Source organism: Propithecus coquereli, unplaced genomic scaffold (assembly GCF_000956105.1).
Source record: "Propithecus coquereli isolate 6110/MARCELLA unplaced genomic scaffold, Pcoq_1.0 Scaffold435, whole genome shotgun sequence".
Classification (NCBI taxonomy): Eukaryota; Metazoa; Chordata; class Mammalia; order Primates; family Indriidae; genus Propithecus; species Propithecus coquereli.
In genome coordinates this window covers 2,712,640-2,731,684 of record NW_012150119.1, presented here as the reverse complement: position 1 = coordinate 2,731,684, position 19,045 = coordinate 2,712,640, and the positions used below count along the sequence as shown (strand labels likewise).

At 42.3% G+C, this 19,045-nt stretch overlaps 1 protein-coding gene across 1 annotated transcript in view; it reads right to left on the bottom strand.

Moving 5' to 3' along the window:
* Window positions 1–18,165, bottom strand: part of MYOCD (myocardin) — an 83,331-nt gene extending 65,166 nt beyond the window's left edge. The window contains exon 1 of the mRNA XM_012653933.1: window positions 17,819–18,165. Within this exon, the coding sequence (XP_012509387.1) occupies window positions 17,819–17,873 (55 nt within the window). The 5' untranslated portion in view covers window positions 17,874–18,165. The remainder of the gene's footprint in view (window positions 1–17,818) is intronic.
* Between the last annotated feature and the right edge of the window lie 880 nt (window positions 18,166–19,045).

Below are 19,045 nucleotides of genomic sequence, written 5' to 3'. Positions count from 1 at the left end.
CCAATCTTTTTGGCACCAGGAACCGGTTTGATATACCATAATTTTTCCATGGACAGGGGAGGGGGAGATAGTTTCGGGGTGATTCAAGAACATTACATTTATTGTGCCGTCAAACCTCTCTGCTAATGGTAGTCTGTACTTGCAGCTGCTCCCCAGGGCTAGCATCACCACCTCAGTTCCGTCTCAGATCATCAGGCATTAGATTCTCATAAGGAGCACGCAACCTAGATCCCTCACATGCGCAGTTTACAGCAGGGTTCGTGCTCCTATGAGAATCTAATGCCCCCACTGATCTGACAGGAGGTGGAGCTCGGGTGGTGATGTGAGCGATGGGGAGCGGCTGTAAATACAGACGAAGCTTCGCTCCCTCGCCTGCTGCTCCCCTCCTACTGTGTGGCCTGGTTCCTAACAGGCCACGGACTGGTACTGGTCGGTGGCTCGAAGGTTGGGGACCACAGCTCTAGAGGAAAGTGTGAAGTAGAACAGCTATTAATAGTACGTTAATGGATATCATAGAAGACTTTAGGATCACCAGGCCAACCTGGTGACTGTGCGCTCATGCATGTATTTACCAATTCTGCTTCTTGAAAAATATTTAACAATTTCTTGCTATTTGTTGAGGCATTGCTAGACACTGAGGATGACACAAAGTAATTTAAGGCATGAGTAATCTAGTGGGGAAGAGAAGACATACACACTTGAGTTAGATAAAGTGTTAGGCAACATGTTACTAAAGAATATATATACATAGAAGGCTACCAAGGGCAGAAATATTGGACCTTTAAATTTTCAAGCGAGACTCTTGTGGGTTAGATGATAAAGGGCATTCTTGACCAATAGAATAATGTGCATGAAAACTTGAATCTGGAATAAACATGGCATGTCCTGTCCAGGGCTGGCTTCAAGAGCATGTGACAGAGCTTCATTTTTTGAAGAGTCTTGTGCTTGGTTTAATGCTGTGCTAGCACCGTCCTGAAATTCCTAATTATTTTTGAATAAGGGGCCCTGCACTGTCATTTTGCACTGGGCCCTACAAAATATGTAGTGTTCCCCAGGACGTTGCCCTGTTCAAGGAAAGGGTTCCTGCTGAGGAGTGGTAAGAGGCAATATTGGAAAAGGAGGTTGAGATTCAGGTGCAGAGAGCCTTGAATGCCACCCTGAAGCGTTTGGACTTTATCCTGCAGAAAGGCAGCTGTACTGGCATTTGTTTGAGCAGCACAGTAACATGGTAACACTGACATTTTAGGATGACTAATCTGATGCTAACACGATGGGGAGAGACGGGGCTGGTTTGGAGACTCTCATCATGATGCACGGATAAGGCAGGAAAGCTCACTTGGAAATAAAAAGGAGAAGGCAGATTTGACAAACAAGTGGAAAAAAGAATTACTATGTCTTGATAACAAATTAAGGAAACATGGAGAGAGAGAGAGAGATGTGAATCAAACTTACTTATGTGACAATCTCTTTGATCTGACTTTTGCAAAAAAATACAGAGCACTGTTAACCGTGATTATTGGTAGCAAAATCGGTAGGGCTGCCAGGAGCCTTTGAAGTAATGCTTTCACGGGTGAACCTGGCAGCAGGAGAACACAGTAACCTCATTCGTTTGTCTGCTCATTCATTCCATTTATTCACTATTTATTGATCACTTACTGTATGTCCAGACTCTGTCTTAGACACAGGGGAGCCTGCTGTGACTAAAGCTGTCACAGTCTGCTTGTGTCATGTTTACAGTCTAGGGAGGGAGAAAGATGTTAAACAAATAATTACAATGTGTGGAGTGTCATGAAACAGGAGCTGCAGGTAGTCTGGGAACTGGGGAAGCCTTTTCTGGTCTTTTCTCCCAGGAAACGTAAAAAAATAAGTAAATAAAGTTATCAGGCCCCCAACACTTAATTTGCTTCCTTAGAGTTCCACTTAACAACAGCTCCTTTGTGCGAGTGTGTGTGTGTGTGTGTGTGTGTGTGTGTGTGTGCGCGCGCGCGTAGGAGTAATTTTTATTTCTGAAAGACTTGGCATGCCTGATGAGGGAGAGGAGGGAGAGGGACAGTACAGCTAGTGGCAGAGTGAGGAATGAAGGGAAAGACAGGAAGCCAGCGATACCTCCCTTTATTCTTTTCTGAGATGGTTTCCCACTCGGTTCATTAGGACACGCCTTTCTCCTCTGCTATCCACGTGGTTTTTGTCCCTCTTCCTAGTCACAGTGTTTGAGCTGAGGATGGGCTTCCACCCAGAGGCTTTTCCCTAGGAGTTTTGTAGCTGGGACTTAGAGCAAATCCAGCAGCTGTCAGGGGTGGCCGTTTTCAACCCGGCGAACTGAGAGACAGTAACACTGGCATTGAGGCGGAAGACAGAGCACAGAAGAGAGCCAGGGAGAATGGCTGAAGGTGTTCGAACCCCCAAGTCCAGCTCAGTTTCACTCAAGCCCCAACCACCTTCCCGCTGCTGAGAGCCATGAGACACCCCAGTAGGTTCATAAGTGCTCCTTTCTGCTCAAGCTTGTTAGAGATTCCTATTGTTTGATTTTCTACTATTTGCAAACAAAGAGGTTCTGTATGATTGGTACTGAAGAGTGGCACCCAGTGGAGGCAGAAAGCCATCAGCACAACCAGGTAAAGCTTTGAGATTGACTCTGAAATCCTGTTAACACCAATCAAAGACTCCTGGGAGTGTGGACCCAGTGTTTGCAAAGCGTAAAGGTGGCCAAAACATACACACCTTACCAGACACACATGGCAGTTGTCAGGCAGGTCACGGAAGGCAGTGCTGGGTGGATATTTGTGCTGCGCCCTCTCTACACAGGGTCAGGCCAAGATCACAAGGTCTGGACACAGCAGAGCGTTACCTGGCTGAAGCTTCTCCCCTCGGAGAGGGCAGTGGCAACTGTTTATAATTTAGTCTTTGACTTTCCCTTTTTTGTTAAATCCTACCCTAGGTTTAGCTGGATGCACCTTCATCTACAACCCTTGACCTTGACACCACTGCCTTCAAGGACACTGTCTGGCATAGGCCTTTGGGAAAGCTGTTGGCTGATAGATCATTTTCTGGAAAGCAACAAGCAGGAACTGCCACTGGAGGCTTCAGGTCTCCTCTAGAGCTGAAAGCTGATATTGTGGGGCACATATCACAGATACAAATCTCCTCTTCTCACCGTGTGGGTGGTCCACCCACTTCATTCTTTCCTCTACCTGGCTTTATCTGATTCTGGGACAAAGCCACCATTCCACACCGGCGGCCTGTGTCACATGTGGATCTGACATGTTCTTCTTTGGGGCACAGAAGCATCAAATCCCCTGGTAAAGAGAAGAAGGGGTGGCTGACATAGTGCTGGAAGAACACGAAATGACAGCCCAGGTTATCCGTGCCGTTCCTACCCCAGTCCTGGCCACGTTTCCCATAAAAGGCTGAGAACCAGGGATTGTTTTCATGTATAGAGCTCATGCCCGAGCACACTCTGCTCCTTGCCTTCTGATTCCAGGTACCAATAATAACTGTTCCCTGGCCAAATGTGCCCTGTGTGCTGTCGTATGGCCAAGCAACCACACTGACCAAGAATAACATAGGCCTGACCGTCCACTCGTCTGCTGCTGGGAGTACCAGAGAGGAGGAGGTGAAAATGAACATCGGATCACCGATGGAGCCCTCTATGGTCACAGCAAAGGACAAGGCGAGCCCAGGGGATGCTGGGCTGGCCTTAGGGGCCATCACAGTTGAACACACATGCAGGAAGAGGCTGAGATCAGGCACACGCTCTTCTTCCTCCATCCTAAGGGATGTCCTGACTCTGCTTCCTTTAAGGAGATTAGGAGACATTAATTCAGGCAGCTTCCAGTGTTGGGCATTTGGAGGGTCAAAACCAGGAGAACACGAAAAGCCAAAGAGCTCAGACTAAGAATTATCCTGCGGTTATTTCAATGATCGAGCCGAGCACACAGGCTCAAGTTGTTTTAAAAAGATGTCTGTTCACACAAACACTGCGAAGCTATTCTTTCCCTAAGCACCATACTCTCAGTTTGTCAAAACATTTGAAGAAGACTAATTCATGCCTCAAAAGGAATTCTCTCTCACTCACAAAGCTGCCAGGTTTGTGAGCTTAAGGCTTTCACGTTAAAATATCTCAAGACAGTAGAGGGACGAGGAACAAGAACCTCGAGTGGAAATGTCGTGGGGCTTACGATGTCACCACAGGGCAGAATTCTCAATTCGTATGGGCTCTGGGAGGGTGGGATGGGGCAGTCATATGGCCACAGCTCTGACCAGTTAGGTACCTGTGGGAAGAAGTACAGGAGTAGTCAAAAACATGGACTCCGAAGCCCAGGGTGCATGAGTTCGAGTCCCAGCTTTTGCATTTACTGGTCATGGGATGTTGTGGTAGTTCCTTAATGGCTGGGCGCTTCAGTTCTTCATTTGCGCGTTGGCGGGATATGACAACAGTACTTCCTTACAGGATTGCCGTGAGGACTGAATTAGTCAATACATGTAACACGCATGGAGCAGTGCCCACAAACAGTGAGCACCAGATAGTTCTTGGGGTGCCCTATTGCGGTGGAGGTGAACCTCATTGAAACCCTCTTTATGTCGGGGTGGGGGATATGGAAGCAGCAGGCCACACTGTCACCAGAGCTGTCCAACTAGGATAGCTGTTCAACTGCAGGGAATTTTTTCTTCCATCACAAACAGGTCCCTGAAGTACAGAACAGAAACTCGGCAACTGACATAAACAATTTCAAACAATAATTTCAAAAGACAAATTGCTCCATTTGGGCACCAAGATTCCTCTCCGAGGCTTTCCCCACTTGTTTATGTATTCCGTGGCGCAGAGCCATGAGTGAATTAAGCAGACAGCATGCACACGCCCGCGTGGCGGGAGGGGCCTCGGGAAAAGGATCTGCCATTTGACCTGCTTTCCTTGAAAGCGATTGCTGGGAGACCCGTGAGACAAAGGGACTCGGATTTATGCCGCCTTGTGTTCACCCATTCATGGGGAGAGGTCATCAGATCTTGTGCCAGGAGACCTGAGTTCAAGTTCTGCTCTACCATGTCATGTGTGTGAATTGGGCAAGTCATTAACCCTTTCTGTATCTTGGTTTCCTATCCCTGAAAAGGAGACATTATTATCCCCACCTTTAGGGTAACTATGATGATCCAACTACAACCCCTCTAGCAGTGATAAATTACTACACAAATATTAATGAGGTCAATGTAAGCACCCACTAAATAGCTGAATGAGAATTGTTAATAAAAAAGAGTTTGGAACAAAGGTTGTATTTTATGAGGGCAAAGAAGTTCTCCCCAAATTAAGAGGAGATTCTTCATTCCAGGGGGTGTGGTTCCTGAATATAGATTTAAGTTCTTTTGAGATTCTAAGTTAAGCCTGTGGTATGTACTATACCAGCATTTAGAGCATGTATTGTCTTTTCTGATTATAAAACAAATGCATGTTCATTATAAGAAATTTGAAAAATGTATAAAAGTTTCAAGATGGAAAGTGAAATGAAAACAAATTCAAATCTGCAGGGTAAGCAATGCCTGCTAATACTTTACCCTTTTTCTTCTGATTCACATGCATGTGCATGTATATAAAAGGTATCTACTCTACAATTCCTCAAGAATTGGGATTGTATTACATACACAATTTTGAAACTTCCTTCTTGATCATGAACATCTTTGCATCTCATTCTTCTTTGAAAGTCCCATATTTAATGTGCATGTTATATCCCATTTTCAATGTGTTTAGACATTTTCCTTTTGTGGGACATTTCAAGTTTTCCCCAATTTTTCCATAGCATAGATACCACTGCAAAGAGAATCCTCAAAGATAAATTTTCAACTCCCTTATACTAAATATGTACTATATATACATATTCATATACACATATATAAATATAGGTATATTAAAATTATTTTAAGTGTTAGAAAATAATCTTAGCCTTACTGTTAGACACACGGTTTTGAAGCAACCAAATATAACATTTGAGAAATCTTTCTGTCTCTGGAGGACGTTCTGTAGCATCGGGTTCTAATCTAAGTGTTAAGAACAGAATCCTCGGCAAAGGGTGGCATTTCTACTAAGCCAAGGGTTTCTCTGCTATCTCTATGCCTCATTCTGTCCTCTTCTCACAGCCAATACTGAGTTAGACGTGCTGAATTTCCACCTCTCCAGTATAATTCTTTCAATCTTGAAGCCAGTGCAGATGGCTACTATGTGAGAAGAAAGCTTTCAACAGTGGAACCATTACATAGAAAAAGAAACGGGATTAAGTGCCAGGCTTCTGCCTCTTTAAATGGACTGTTCGTGTTTCTCCTGGACTGCACAATTTCTCTGGGGGACCTTGTGGTGAACTTGGTTCTGCAAGCCCAGAGACCAGAGTTCTAGTTCTGGATCTATTAGGTGACCTTGGCACAATTTCTTAACGTCCCTGAAACTCAGTCACCTCATCTGTACGACCAAATCTCACAGAGTTGGCAGAAAAACACAAACTTTAAGTGATGTGATTTTTTGGTGGTAGAGGGGAAGTTTAATGCACCATAGAAATTTAAGGTGTTACAATTTAGCAGACTGTTCTACCAGCTGTCTATTCCCAAAACTTTGTTCTCTTTGGAGACAGCTCCTCTTTCTGGTTTTATTTTTAGACAGAACAGTATTTTCAATTACAGGAGAAGAGACGATTTGGACTCTCAGTAGTGTCTGAAAATCAGCCACGAGCCTTACCTAATCCTTGTAGCCGGGGGTAACCTGGCTAAGACTCGGACAAGGCTTGGCACCTCCAGAAGCATAAAAAGACCCAATCAAGGAAAAAAAAAAATCACACCTCTCTGGAGAACAAGAATGACTAAAATGCCTTCTTCGAACATTTTCTTGAAAGGAAGAGAATAAGTGATGACGTGTATATAAAGCACTTTATAAAATAGAAGATAAATTTTATGATGACGGCAATTCTCTTTATAACTCTTAAGCACAATCTAGGGTAAAAAGAAATAACAATGGGCAGCAAATCTTAAGAGAGAATCATGAGAGGCTGATCATTGTTATTTTAGAGTCAATAATGATATTTTATAACAACATAAAATTATTTTCAAACATAATAAATTAACATACCATAGCATAGTAATATAAACATTGACATGAGAGTTAATATACAATTAATATGCATGTGTGAATAAAATAGCTACCATTTATCGAGTACATAAGCATATTCTTGCACTATGTCGGGCACTTTTTGTGTGCCTTTTCACTAAAGCCTCCAAAATTTCCAATGGGGAGGCATTCTCGTTCCCACATTTACGAATGAAGCAGAGTGATGAAAGCTTAAAAGCATGCACTCGAGTTCATGCATCCATGACAGTGGAGCCAGGATTGAACCCAACTCAGCCAGACTGCATGGCCCATACCACAATACACAAATTCAAATTTTCCAACGTAAATTAGTATTAGGGGTTGTGGGTTTTCAATCTCTTAGCTGAGAAGCAAGTTTTCTTGGCTGCAGTTTGAGTGTGAGCATGCTCTAGGATTGATGGGAATTTGAGAACTACTTAGACCTCCCAGGGACTCAGCCAACTCCTGATTTAGCTGCTCTCAGATATGGTATCTTTAGCTTGCCGGTGCCTCCATTGCTCTGTGACTTAAAAATAAATAAGCAAAAAACACTGCCAATTGATTTATTTTGAAAGTTATTCCTGATGATTATAGAAGATATAGGAGATGCTAAATAAATATTCAAAATAAAGACTATAGGAAATAAAATGAGAAAAATTAAAAATTACCCATAATTTCACCAGCCAGGGTTAATCACTTTGGGAATGGGTCTTTTGAGGCTTTTTTTAATGCATGTGCTATGGCACCTTGGAATCTGTATGGTGTGTTTTGATTCCCAACTTGTTGGGTTTAAAATTTTTCAACCTTTAAAATATTTCTCTTTTTTTTTTATTGCCTCATGGTAAAGAAATGAACCTGATATTTACAAATTATTGACGTTTCTGTGCGTGTGCATGTATGTGTGTGTGCTGGGGGAGGGTGCTAAATTTAAAACTGTCATCTAATATTCTATAAAGCATAAAAGGTTTAAAATATATAATCAAATTAACTTTAGTATTCATGTCCTCTAAATCTTTGCTTAAATTTTTGTCTACTTGATTAAAGACTTATGTGTTTTTTCCCACCATTATTATGATGTTGTCAATTTCTTCTTATACTTTAGGCATAGTTAGAAATTACATAGATACCAATACATTCTTATTTTAAAGGATGCAAATGGTAAAGATAAGATCTTGCGCTCTCTATAACCCTGGGTATCATTGTGAACAGTTTCACTGAAGCTTTTTTTCTGTGTATTTACATATAAATAATTTTTAAAACAAATGAAAATGTGTTGCCTGGTTGTTTTTTAAAAAATTGTGTGTCTGGGAGATCTTTCCATGTCAGTTCACATAGAATTTTACCATTTCTTTTTTGCTTTGCATTGTATTTCATTGTACTGCATGATAAGACTATATCATAATTTAATTAACAGTGCCCCCATAGATGGATGTTTAGTTGTTTCCATCTTTTTTAGGTTGGGCATTATAAACTACCATGCAATGAAAGTACCTATACATACAAGTACTTCTTTAGATCAGCTACCTTGAAGTATCTTTTAGTTGATGGTGAGGCTCATTTAAAAGTCAATAAAGATGGTAAAATTGTGTTTGTTAAGACTTTACAGATGTGATTGCTTATCAACAGAGTATGTGTGCCCATATCTTCATACTTCATACTTGATATTATCAATATTTTAAAATTTTGCCAATTGGAGGTAAAAAGTGGTATCTTGGTCTTTCAGTTTGCATTTTCTTGAATGCTAGGAGTTGAGTATGTTTCATGTGCTTACTGACCATTTTTCCCCTTCAATTGCCTTTCTCTTAGGTTGTTTGCACTTAATCTTATTGTTTACAGAAGTCCTTCTAGTAATTTTGTCTCAAAAACACTCTTAAATATTTTCTTTCAATCTGCTGTTTGCCTTTTAAATTTCTTTTGGTGACTTTTTTTTTTATGTAAAATTTTTAAGTGACCAAATATGTCCTTTTTTATTTTTGCTCTGGCCTTAGCGACATGCTTGGGAAGACTTGTCCCACTCTGAGATTATATTATTGCTCTCTGTTTTCTTTGAATATTTCATTGCTCTGTTTTCTTTGAATATGGCATAGATTTCTCTAGTTCTTTAATCCATATGGAATATATTTTAAGATACATTATAAAATATCTCAATTCATTTATTTCCAAATGGTTAGTCAATTTTCCCAACAAACTTTCATTATGTATTTTATTGTGGATTTGAACAGCCACCATTATCAGAGGTTAAATCTATCTATATATATACATAAATATATATATGTATAGTGTATATATGTGCGTGTATCTACACACATGATTGTGATCTGCTGGTAATATTTTTCTGTTTTATTCCTGATACTAATTACTAGATATCTCTTTTTTTTTTTTTTTGAGACAGAGTCTCACTCTGTTGCCTGGGCTAGAGTGCCGTGGCGTCAGCCTAGCTCACAGCAACCTCAATCTCCTGGGCTCAAGTGATCCTGCTGCCTCAGCCTTCTGGGTAGCTGGGACTACAGGCATGAGCCACCATGGCTGGCTAATTTTTTCTATATATTTTTAGTTGTCCAGATAATTTCTTTCTATTTTTAGTAGAGACGGGGTCTCACTCTTGCTCACGCTGGTCTCGAACTCCTGAGCTCAAACAATCCTCCCGCCTCGGCCTCCCAGAGTGCTAGGATTACAGGCATGAGCCACTGCACCCTGCCCTAGATATTTCTTATATAACAATGATTAATGTCTTAGGACAAATCTCTTATTATTGTTGTTGGTTTTCAAAACTTTCTTGAATTTTTTTTCTCACATAAACTGAGGTTTACATAGTCAAGTTTCATTTTAAGATCCTGGGATTTTGGGGGATGGCATGTATAATTTATAGATTAATTAATACTAGACACAAGTCACTTGATAAGTCACCATTCAGGAAATCACAGACAATAACAGCAATTGGGTATATGCGTGGAGTTGTGGCCCAGAAAGAGGTATATTAAATCTACTGGGCAAGATGTGTGTGTATGAGGGGCGTGGGGTGGGGAGACAGGTGGGAGCTTTGGTTACAATAGAGCTAATTGTCACGGTACAATGGAACAAGCAGGTTCATATCTGGCTTCTAAGTTGCTTAATAATTTTGAGCCTCAGCTTCTTCATTTAGAAGATGTAGTTAAGCACACTTGTCTCATAGCATTTCTGAAAGGATTAAATGAGATAATAAAAATGCCCACAGATAATAAGTTCAATAACTCCTAGTCCTCTGTCCTTCTCCTTTGATGAGGTATTAGTCATATTTGATAACAGGTAGTCCCCAAATAGCAGAGCACACAGAAGTTTCCAAAGGTATTAGGCAACTGTTGCTCATTTTCCTTTTTATTCTCTACTGAAAAGGTATGAAAGGTTCATTGAATACCAGTGACCATTGGATAAGTAGCAAAGGTAACTCTGAGTTAGTTCTACTATAGGGGCAACCTTTCATCGCCAAAGGGAAGTAGGCCTAGGATTAGGCTTGGTACATTGTAAGTGCTCCAGAAATACTAGCTACCATCATGGATCATAAAGATTCAAACCCTCTTCTCACACTTAGGCATTTGCTCTAAATAATGAGTATTCTATAAAACAATCCAAAGAAAGAAAAAGATTTTCTTCCCTTGCATAAAGGTTTTCATAGTAGTGCTATTTTTAATATAAAAATTATAACTGGCTTAATTTTCTAAAACAAGTAGAAACGTTTTAGTAAATTACTATATGCTCACTTGGTGGGATATGATACAGTCTTTAAAACAAGAATTCTGCTGCTATGTAGCAGTTTCTAAACTACTTATGATATTATGCTTACTGATAAAAAGGCTAAGAATGCATATAATCTGATTATAACCTTGTAAAAATCTTTGTGCATCTGGACAAGGACAGGAAGGGAACACAAACAATAATGAAATTTAAAGTGTTGAGGAGATTATTGTTTAATTAATGCCAAACAGCATTTTCTGAATTTAACTTTCTGTGGAGCTTTTTTTTGGAAGCTCCAGACGGGACAATAAGGCTCCAAAAAGAGTCAAATCCAGAATATGCTGTTCAACTTTGAGTAGCAAAATGTTCCTGGTGGAACTTTGCCTCAGCCTGAAAAACCAGCCCAATCAGTCATGAAGAAAATAAGATTAAATGGCTTCCTAAAGGGAGAATGTTTCTGGAAATTGGAAAGACTGATCAGCTTATGGGGCACATTCCAGTCATTTCACACCGTCTGTGAAATGGGGATATTCCCTGGAACTACTTGACCCCCTCTTACGAGAAACAACTGATTGATGCTTTTGCACCACTTAAGAGGCCAAGGGAAAGGAGGAGATTGAGGAGTAGAAAATTTACTTATGTGGTCATTCAAGCTGGGGTGGCAGGTGAGAGGTACTAATCAAGATATATCAAGTATTTCAGAGCCTAGGTATCCATTCATCATTGCTATACTTCCCATACTTGAGAGAACCCAATAAACACATTTTACAATAATGCAGTGGCTTAATTCACTTTGAATTCTATTGCTTCTCTAGTGTTCCAAGGTGGCTGAATATAGCAAACATCAGAGTGATCGTACTGATAGGAGAAGTACTCCAATAGTAGAAGGAGAGAATTTATCTTCCCTCACCACCAGGAGAAAAGAAAGACATTATATTCCCTTCAGTGGTTCCAGAGGGCATTTTGCTGTGCTCTGGAAAAATAAAAATCAGGAATCAGCCTTGTTTATTCTACACTACTGGTAATAAATGATACATTTTATTTTAATAAATTTGGAGGCCTCTCTATGTGTTAGCTAAGAATAATGATTAAAAATTGTTTAAGTAAAGCCTGATTTACTAGCTTTTCTGGGAAAAAAATAAGCACCACTTGCTTAATAAAATTGAAAATCTAGGTACTAAAATCATAAGGTTGCAAAACTATTATTTGGCTAGTGGTTGCTGCTGTTGTTATTAACCCCATTTATGTCCATGGAAACCTTTCAGATGCTCCATGCTTCTTTCTTGTGCAATTCACACGCCAGCAGGTCCAGTAATCTATTCCCACATTGTGACTATGGATTTCTTTCTGTAAAAGAAACCCTGAAAAATTTTAGAAAGATCTTTTTCTCATAGAGTCATGGGGACATGAAGACCATGACTCATTTTACCAATATGGAAATGGAGAACCACTGAGCTGAGCTGACTTTCCCAAGGTCGTGGAGTCTGAGTTGGACTCCCACCATGGCTCTGCCCATGGGACTGGGAAAGCAGGGAGACCTGGAAAATGCACCTGCTGGCTCCTCCTTCCCTATCTGGACAGAGATGCAAGCTATCTGTTTACTCTCCATTAGATTCCTAGCAAAGTCTCTCTAATTATATGGAAATAAAGGAGATGAAAGACATTACGCTCCAACATCTCCTATTCAGGTTTGGCTTTTTTGAAGCATGTAAAATTCTAACCCTGGGGTGGGGCACTTGGCTTCTGCCATACACTTCTACTATTTTACAATTTAATCCAATTAGAGCAGAACCCATTCAATCTAGTTCAAGCCAATCTGACAGAATCTTGCCGACTGTTTCTGTCATATGCTGTAGCAGATAAAAGATGAATGCTACTTTTCCTGGTTTTTCAGAATTTACACTTTTTTTTTTTTTTTTAAGGATCTCAGGTATACAGAATTGGATTAATCACAATCCTTGGTCCATGACACACTGTCACACTACCCTCATTGATCCATAAATGACCCTCATTTAATTATTTGCTTAATAATAAACATGAATGAAACTACAGCCTAACCTAAAAACCACACGAATAACCTGCTAACCTTTGAGCTATGCCCCGTCTCCCCATCTAGCTTCTCCCACCCTGCTGTGACTCTGAATTTTGTATTTATATTCACTCCTCCCTTTTTAAATGTAGTTTTAACACACATATAGTCATATGCCTAACAATAAACATACATTGTTTACTTTTATTGCTTTTGAATAGTCTTTGGGGAAAGAATAAAACATAATTATTCAACGTATATTTAATGGGTGCTTTCTCTACACCAAGTGCTGTTCTAGATGCTGGAGACTAAAAGTAGTGAGAACAAGAAACAAGTAAAAATTTCTGCCCTCATGGGCAAATAATAGACAAGTGAAAGGTTTGGTCTGTCCAATTGTGATAAGAGCTAAGGAATAAAACGGGCAGGAAAGATGGGGCTGGGATCTGCCATCATGGTTATGATGGTGGGGACGGCCGTGGTCTGGGAGTAAATCCAGTACAGCCGGACTTGAGGAGAGAGCGATGATCTCGAGCATGTGTCCTGAACCAGATCTTGGATGCTCCTTTGGCTTTTAAAAAAGATTTTAAATTACCATTTAAGAATTAAAATGCATTCATCTTTTAAGTTCCAGCTAATTGTGTTCTCATACAATAATGCTTTGATCAAGCAGTTACAAAAATGCTTGAGGCCATTCACTTGGAAAAACATCAAATCTTAGGAACGGAAGCAACTTGAGAGATGAACCAGTCAAAATCCTCTATTTTGTAGATGACAGAAACAAAGTCTAAAGTGGTCATTTAAATTAGAGACATATACATTTATATTACATATTATGGGAAAGGCATTCTTTTAGGTTAAATTGTTTGTCCTAAACTAAAAAACTAATTAACGGAGAAGGTAGGACTAGAGTGTGGGCTTCTCTTGAGCTCATGGTGGCACTTTCTTCAATAGTGGTCATTAGGGTAAAATCTTGGGGACCAACCTCTTAGTCCAGCCTCAACTCATAAGAGAGAACATTCAGTCCCAGAGATGTTAAGGATCTAGCGTACAGTAGGAATCAGTAGTCCTTTAGGTTACCTGAAGGCTGGAGACTAGAGAAAGAACGGAGAGGGATGACCCCAGGGTCCCGCTGAGATGGCCCTAGCTCTCTCTGGAAGGACAAGCAAACGCCTGCAGGCACCAGAGGCCCGATTCTGGGTGCTACTGGGGCTGGAATAACACGGTGTTGGTGTGTTCCATCACCTGATGTTCAGCCGAGTTCGGCCCCTGCTCTTGAGTGGCTGCTTTGCATTTATCTTTGGTTTCTTTTAGCTGCAGCTCCAACTTCTAGAGCCCCTGCCTCCTGAGCCCAGCCTGCCTGCCGAGCTTATCTGGTCAGAGAACCAGAAGCGAAGCCCCCGTTCTTCCTCACTCCATAGTCTGGCTTGATGCCAGGGCCCTCAGAGGTCATTCCCATGGCACCCCCTCCCCATTCCCAGTCTTCCGATTTCATGCCTAAAATATAAGTTTTCCATTTGGGGGAGTCTTTGGGAACCCACAATCTCAAGAGCTTGATGTGATATTGGATGGAGCGGTGGAGTGTTGATGAGAGACTGCTCAGATGGTAGGTGGGGTTGCCAGATAAAATCCAGGAGGCCCAGTGAAATTCGGACTTCAGATAAACTATGTCCCAAATGTTGCTATATATGTATTTAAAAAATGCATCATTGTGTCAAATTCAAATTGAACTGGGCATCCTATATTTTTATTTGCTAGATCTGACAACCTTGCATTTGTGGGGGTGGGGGAAAGGTCATGGCAGTTACCAGAGTTTGCCTTTGCTGGGGCTGTTCGAGATGAGGACGTGGGGAGAAAAGACAGAGAAGCAAAACAAGCATGATGGTTCTTTAGAAGCGAAATCCATTAACAGATCTCTCTCTGCTTTTGATCCTTTGTGTATGAGGCATGTGTGTGTGTGTGCATGTGTATATGTGTGTGTGCAAACCACATATGTATATGCCCTTGTGTTTTGTAAGATATGAGACTGATGTTGAGAAAAATCATTGACAGTGACAGTGATTACAGATATTGAATGGAACAACAGTGGAAAGATTAAAAACTGTAAAAATGTGGTTAGTTTAAAAGTAACACAAATTATTGCATTTATGTAAACTGCCTACTATGCCCAGCTGACACACAAACCAATCACAGTTCTGCTTGGTCACAGTCAATATTGATTTTCAGAGAACTATAAAATGTCACCAAACTTTGACATTTACAGATTAAGTAACCAAGACCCAGAGAGAGGAAATGACCAACTGAGGATCCCACTGCATATTAATATTAATAATAGATCAATATTTTGTGAGGTATTTCTAAGGGCCTGCTATTGTTCTAAATGCTCTACTTGTATTATCCCATTTGAGTCTCACGATGACTCTATAATCATCCTCATTATTCAGGTGCCTCAAGTAGAGGCACAGAGACTTACTTATACAATAAGGTTCAACGTCAGACAGCTAATAAGTAGAAGCAACAGCTAAAAACCCAGCTCGACTGGCCCCAGAACCACACAGTCAATGGCCTCTCACATAAGATGAGTTTATATCACTAAACTTGTTCATATGTGTAAACTTTTGGTTTGCTGCTGCTGTATAATAATTTTGTCTTTTTAATCACAAGGTCACTTAAATATAGCGCACAGAAAGTTGGTCAGACGCAGTTGGCATCCAAGCAGTTATCTATCCACTTATAAACAAGCCCTGTCACCGCAAGTCCATTGCTCTCATCAGAGAACAGTTTAGCTGCATTTATTTTTTTAAATACTTTTAATGAAATACATAATACCAGTATCTACTATCAAAGCAAATATTTGCAATGAGACAGAAACTACCGTATGAGTTTACTATTTGAGTTGCTCATGAAAGAGGAGAAGGAGAAGAGAAGAACAAGAAGAAAACAGAGAGAGAGAGAAATCAAAATGAAGATGAGGAAGACAAGGCCCTTACTATCCATTTTTAGTGACAAAGTAAACAAACCGAGCTCTTTTAGAGAGAGGCCCTCCTGTTACCGTGCTGCCAGCCAGACCTCACGCTGGTGCAGCTCTACTCATAATTATATCCAGAAAGAATAACCACCATCCTCAACATTACATTTTCCAAGTTTTTACATTCTGCTTGTTTTTTTTCCTCTGTCTTTCAAGAGACTATCAGTCCTTGCATCTCAGATGACCAAACCACTTTGTCCTTTCCAGACGCCAGGTTGCCTGTTTACCAAAGATGAAGGATTAAGCACGCCTGCTCCTGCTTTGATATCATCTTTTCCCCAGCTACCCTTCTTTATGACACAAAATCCTGTACAAGCTTAAAAAGAAAGGTGAGGCTGGAATTCTCTGAAGCTCCAGGAGAAGGGTCTGCAGGGTCTACCTGGGAGACCCCAAGACTCCACAAATCTGCTGAGGTGGCAATTGCTGGCTGCACAAAAACTGCCTTCCCTCTCCTCTGTACTTTAGCTGAAGGAAGAATTCCTTTGATAAGTCTGTTTTGCAAGTCTACTATCAAGTACATCACCAAATCCTTTTAGAGACAAACCAGCCCCTCCTCACCCTCCCACATTAAACTAGCGAGAGAGTGAAATGAATGTAGCTTCATGCAAAACAAATCTGCATCCTCTGTTCTTCAGAAAGGTGGCAGTGTTGCCTTGCGGTTTTAACCAAATTACAAAGCAGTGATGAGGTCTCCAGTTGATTAACAGACCAACCACCTTACCACAGCATGGGAAGGAAAGGAAAGACTTAATCTACTGTTGGCCCGGGAGGCTGGCAACCTCGTCCTGGAGCTTCAGAGACACTGAGGTTTGTGCCTAAGCTCTTAAGTTTTCAACTTGCTTCAACAGTGCAGATCCTAAGAAAATCTCCAGTTGACCCCACAGACATCTAAAAACCAAGGGCACCTAAGAAAGTCACGGATGATCCTTACTTCTCGGCATCCACTTTTCTCATTCTCGAACTATCCATCCCAAGTGAAACAATGGGGTGACGCTGTTTCGAAGGGCTAAGGAAAACTTAGGTTTAGCAAACTATGCCACCGTCTTTCTGACACCTGTTATGCTCACATCAGAGGTCTCATAAAACTAATCCATCTCCTAAGTAGAAGAAGTTCTGCCATTATTCAGTGGATTGTTAACACTTTTATAAAACCAACATTATACGCAGAGCTACTGAAAAATAATTTCAGAAGTCAAGTGTCTCCTTGTCTAACCGTGGAGACCCCCACACTGACTCCTTCCATGGGCGTGTGCACAAACCCTTCTTGAGGAGCAGTTAGAGTTCCCATCGCTCCCTTCTACTCACCTCCACTCAGCATCTTTTGAGAAGTTTCTCCATGTGCCACTAACACAGAAATTTGGGGGAAAATCCTCTGTTTATAAATATCAGATGGTTTGGGAAAAAATATTTGTGGCACTGGGCTTTCTTTCTTTCTTTTTCCTACAGTGATGTCATTTCAAATACTTGGTGTGCTCCAAATTTGCTATTTTTACTTCCCCCAAGTGACTTTTTTGGGAAATACATTTGTTTGGATTAGCTACATTTTAAGTGACCCCTGTACCTAATACACAGTGTCAGGTTCATCTTCTCAGCAAGTACAACTGATAACACGCAGCTCCCAAGCTTGAAATCCCTTATTTGTTCATTTTCAAAGTTGCTCCTTTTGGACGTACCCCTCCAAAATTTCTATTCATAGATCCAGAGGAAAATAAAATAAAATAAAAAAGGATTGGCCTTTTCACAAACGAAAAACCACATTCAACAACTCAAAGCATTTACAACGGAAGACATTAAAAGGTCCCCAAAGTCAGATAAAATTCTTCACTTCCAAAATGTGCTTTTGGGGAACAAAGTTGAGCTAGCCACGGCGGGCTTTGAAACATTCACTGGAAAGCAGGTTGAGAATGGCAGCAGAGGAAAGTGTAAGAAGGAATGCTAAATGCCTTAGCCCTACCTGATCTGAACTTGCTCCTAATCAGCAAAGAATGCTCAGACCCCAGAAGTGTCATGTTGACAGGCTCAGGAAGCCGCTGGTCCCTTTGCCAGACGCCCCCTGTTTTCCACCAGGAACAGGCTCTCGGGAGCCCGGATGACCGCAGCTAATAGCCCAGAATTCATCCAACTCTCGGTGAGCTCCCCTGGGTGGGAGTACAGTGGCAGCCAGTGTCCCCAGAAAACTGGCGCCTCCCCCCTCGCCGCGCGGGGCTAATTAACTCTTAGCCGGCAGGACCCTCCTCCTTCTCGGAGGTTGGCCAGGAGCAGCGGCATCCCAGGCGTTCCTGGCTGATGTCATAGGCTGCCCGCGATTGCGGAGTATCACCACCACGCCTTTATGAAGGTCCCAAGTTTGCTATCTGATACTCTTTACTACTGACAGGCGCACAGCCAATCAGGAGCGGCGAGCGGGCCGGGGCCCTGCCGCGGCCGGCCGGCGCTCGGGAGCCGGCTCTTAACTCTTTGCGGCGGGCCGAGCGGGAGGGCGGCAGGGCCCGGTCGGGGATCCCGGCCAGGGGCAGAGCTGAGAGCCGAAGCGCAAAGGACAGAAGGAAGGGCTGCGACGCCGCGGCGGGCTTGCAGGTGGCGCGCTCGCGGGCTCCCGGCTGGGCGTGCGCAGCGGGGCTTCCCCGCCCGGCTCCTGCCCGCGAGGGGCGCGGCTCGGGGATCGCTGCGCCCCAGACGTGCGCGCGCGAGGGACGGTCCACGCGGGGCTCTTCGGACACAAGCCGGACCCCCCGAAAAGAAGCAAAGCTTCCAACCGACCGGACCCCCTACATTCCCTCCCCTCTGTTCGAGGCCTCAGTGCACAGACAGGGACGATTACACATCTTGCAGCTCCACTATCAGACTTGGATACATTTCCACGGAGAAAAGGGAAAGCCTTTCACTTTCCTGGGATAAGCTTTTTGGGCACAAATCTGACTCAATGTGTCTGGAGATCCAACCGGGACACAGTGCTCCCCCCCACCCTCTCCCGGGGAAGGGGGGAGGGGGGAGGGCGGGGGAAGTTTCTGGAGCCAAATACCCTATTGGGCTCTAACTAGGGAGGGGCCCTGCAGCAGGGGGCATGTCGGAGCTTCGGTTGGGCTGAGCTTGGAAAGGTTCAAAGGCATCTCCTGCGAGTGAGTCCCTCGTCGGGGGAGAATCCATTCCATATCCGACAGGGAGTTAATGCACGTTTAGA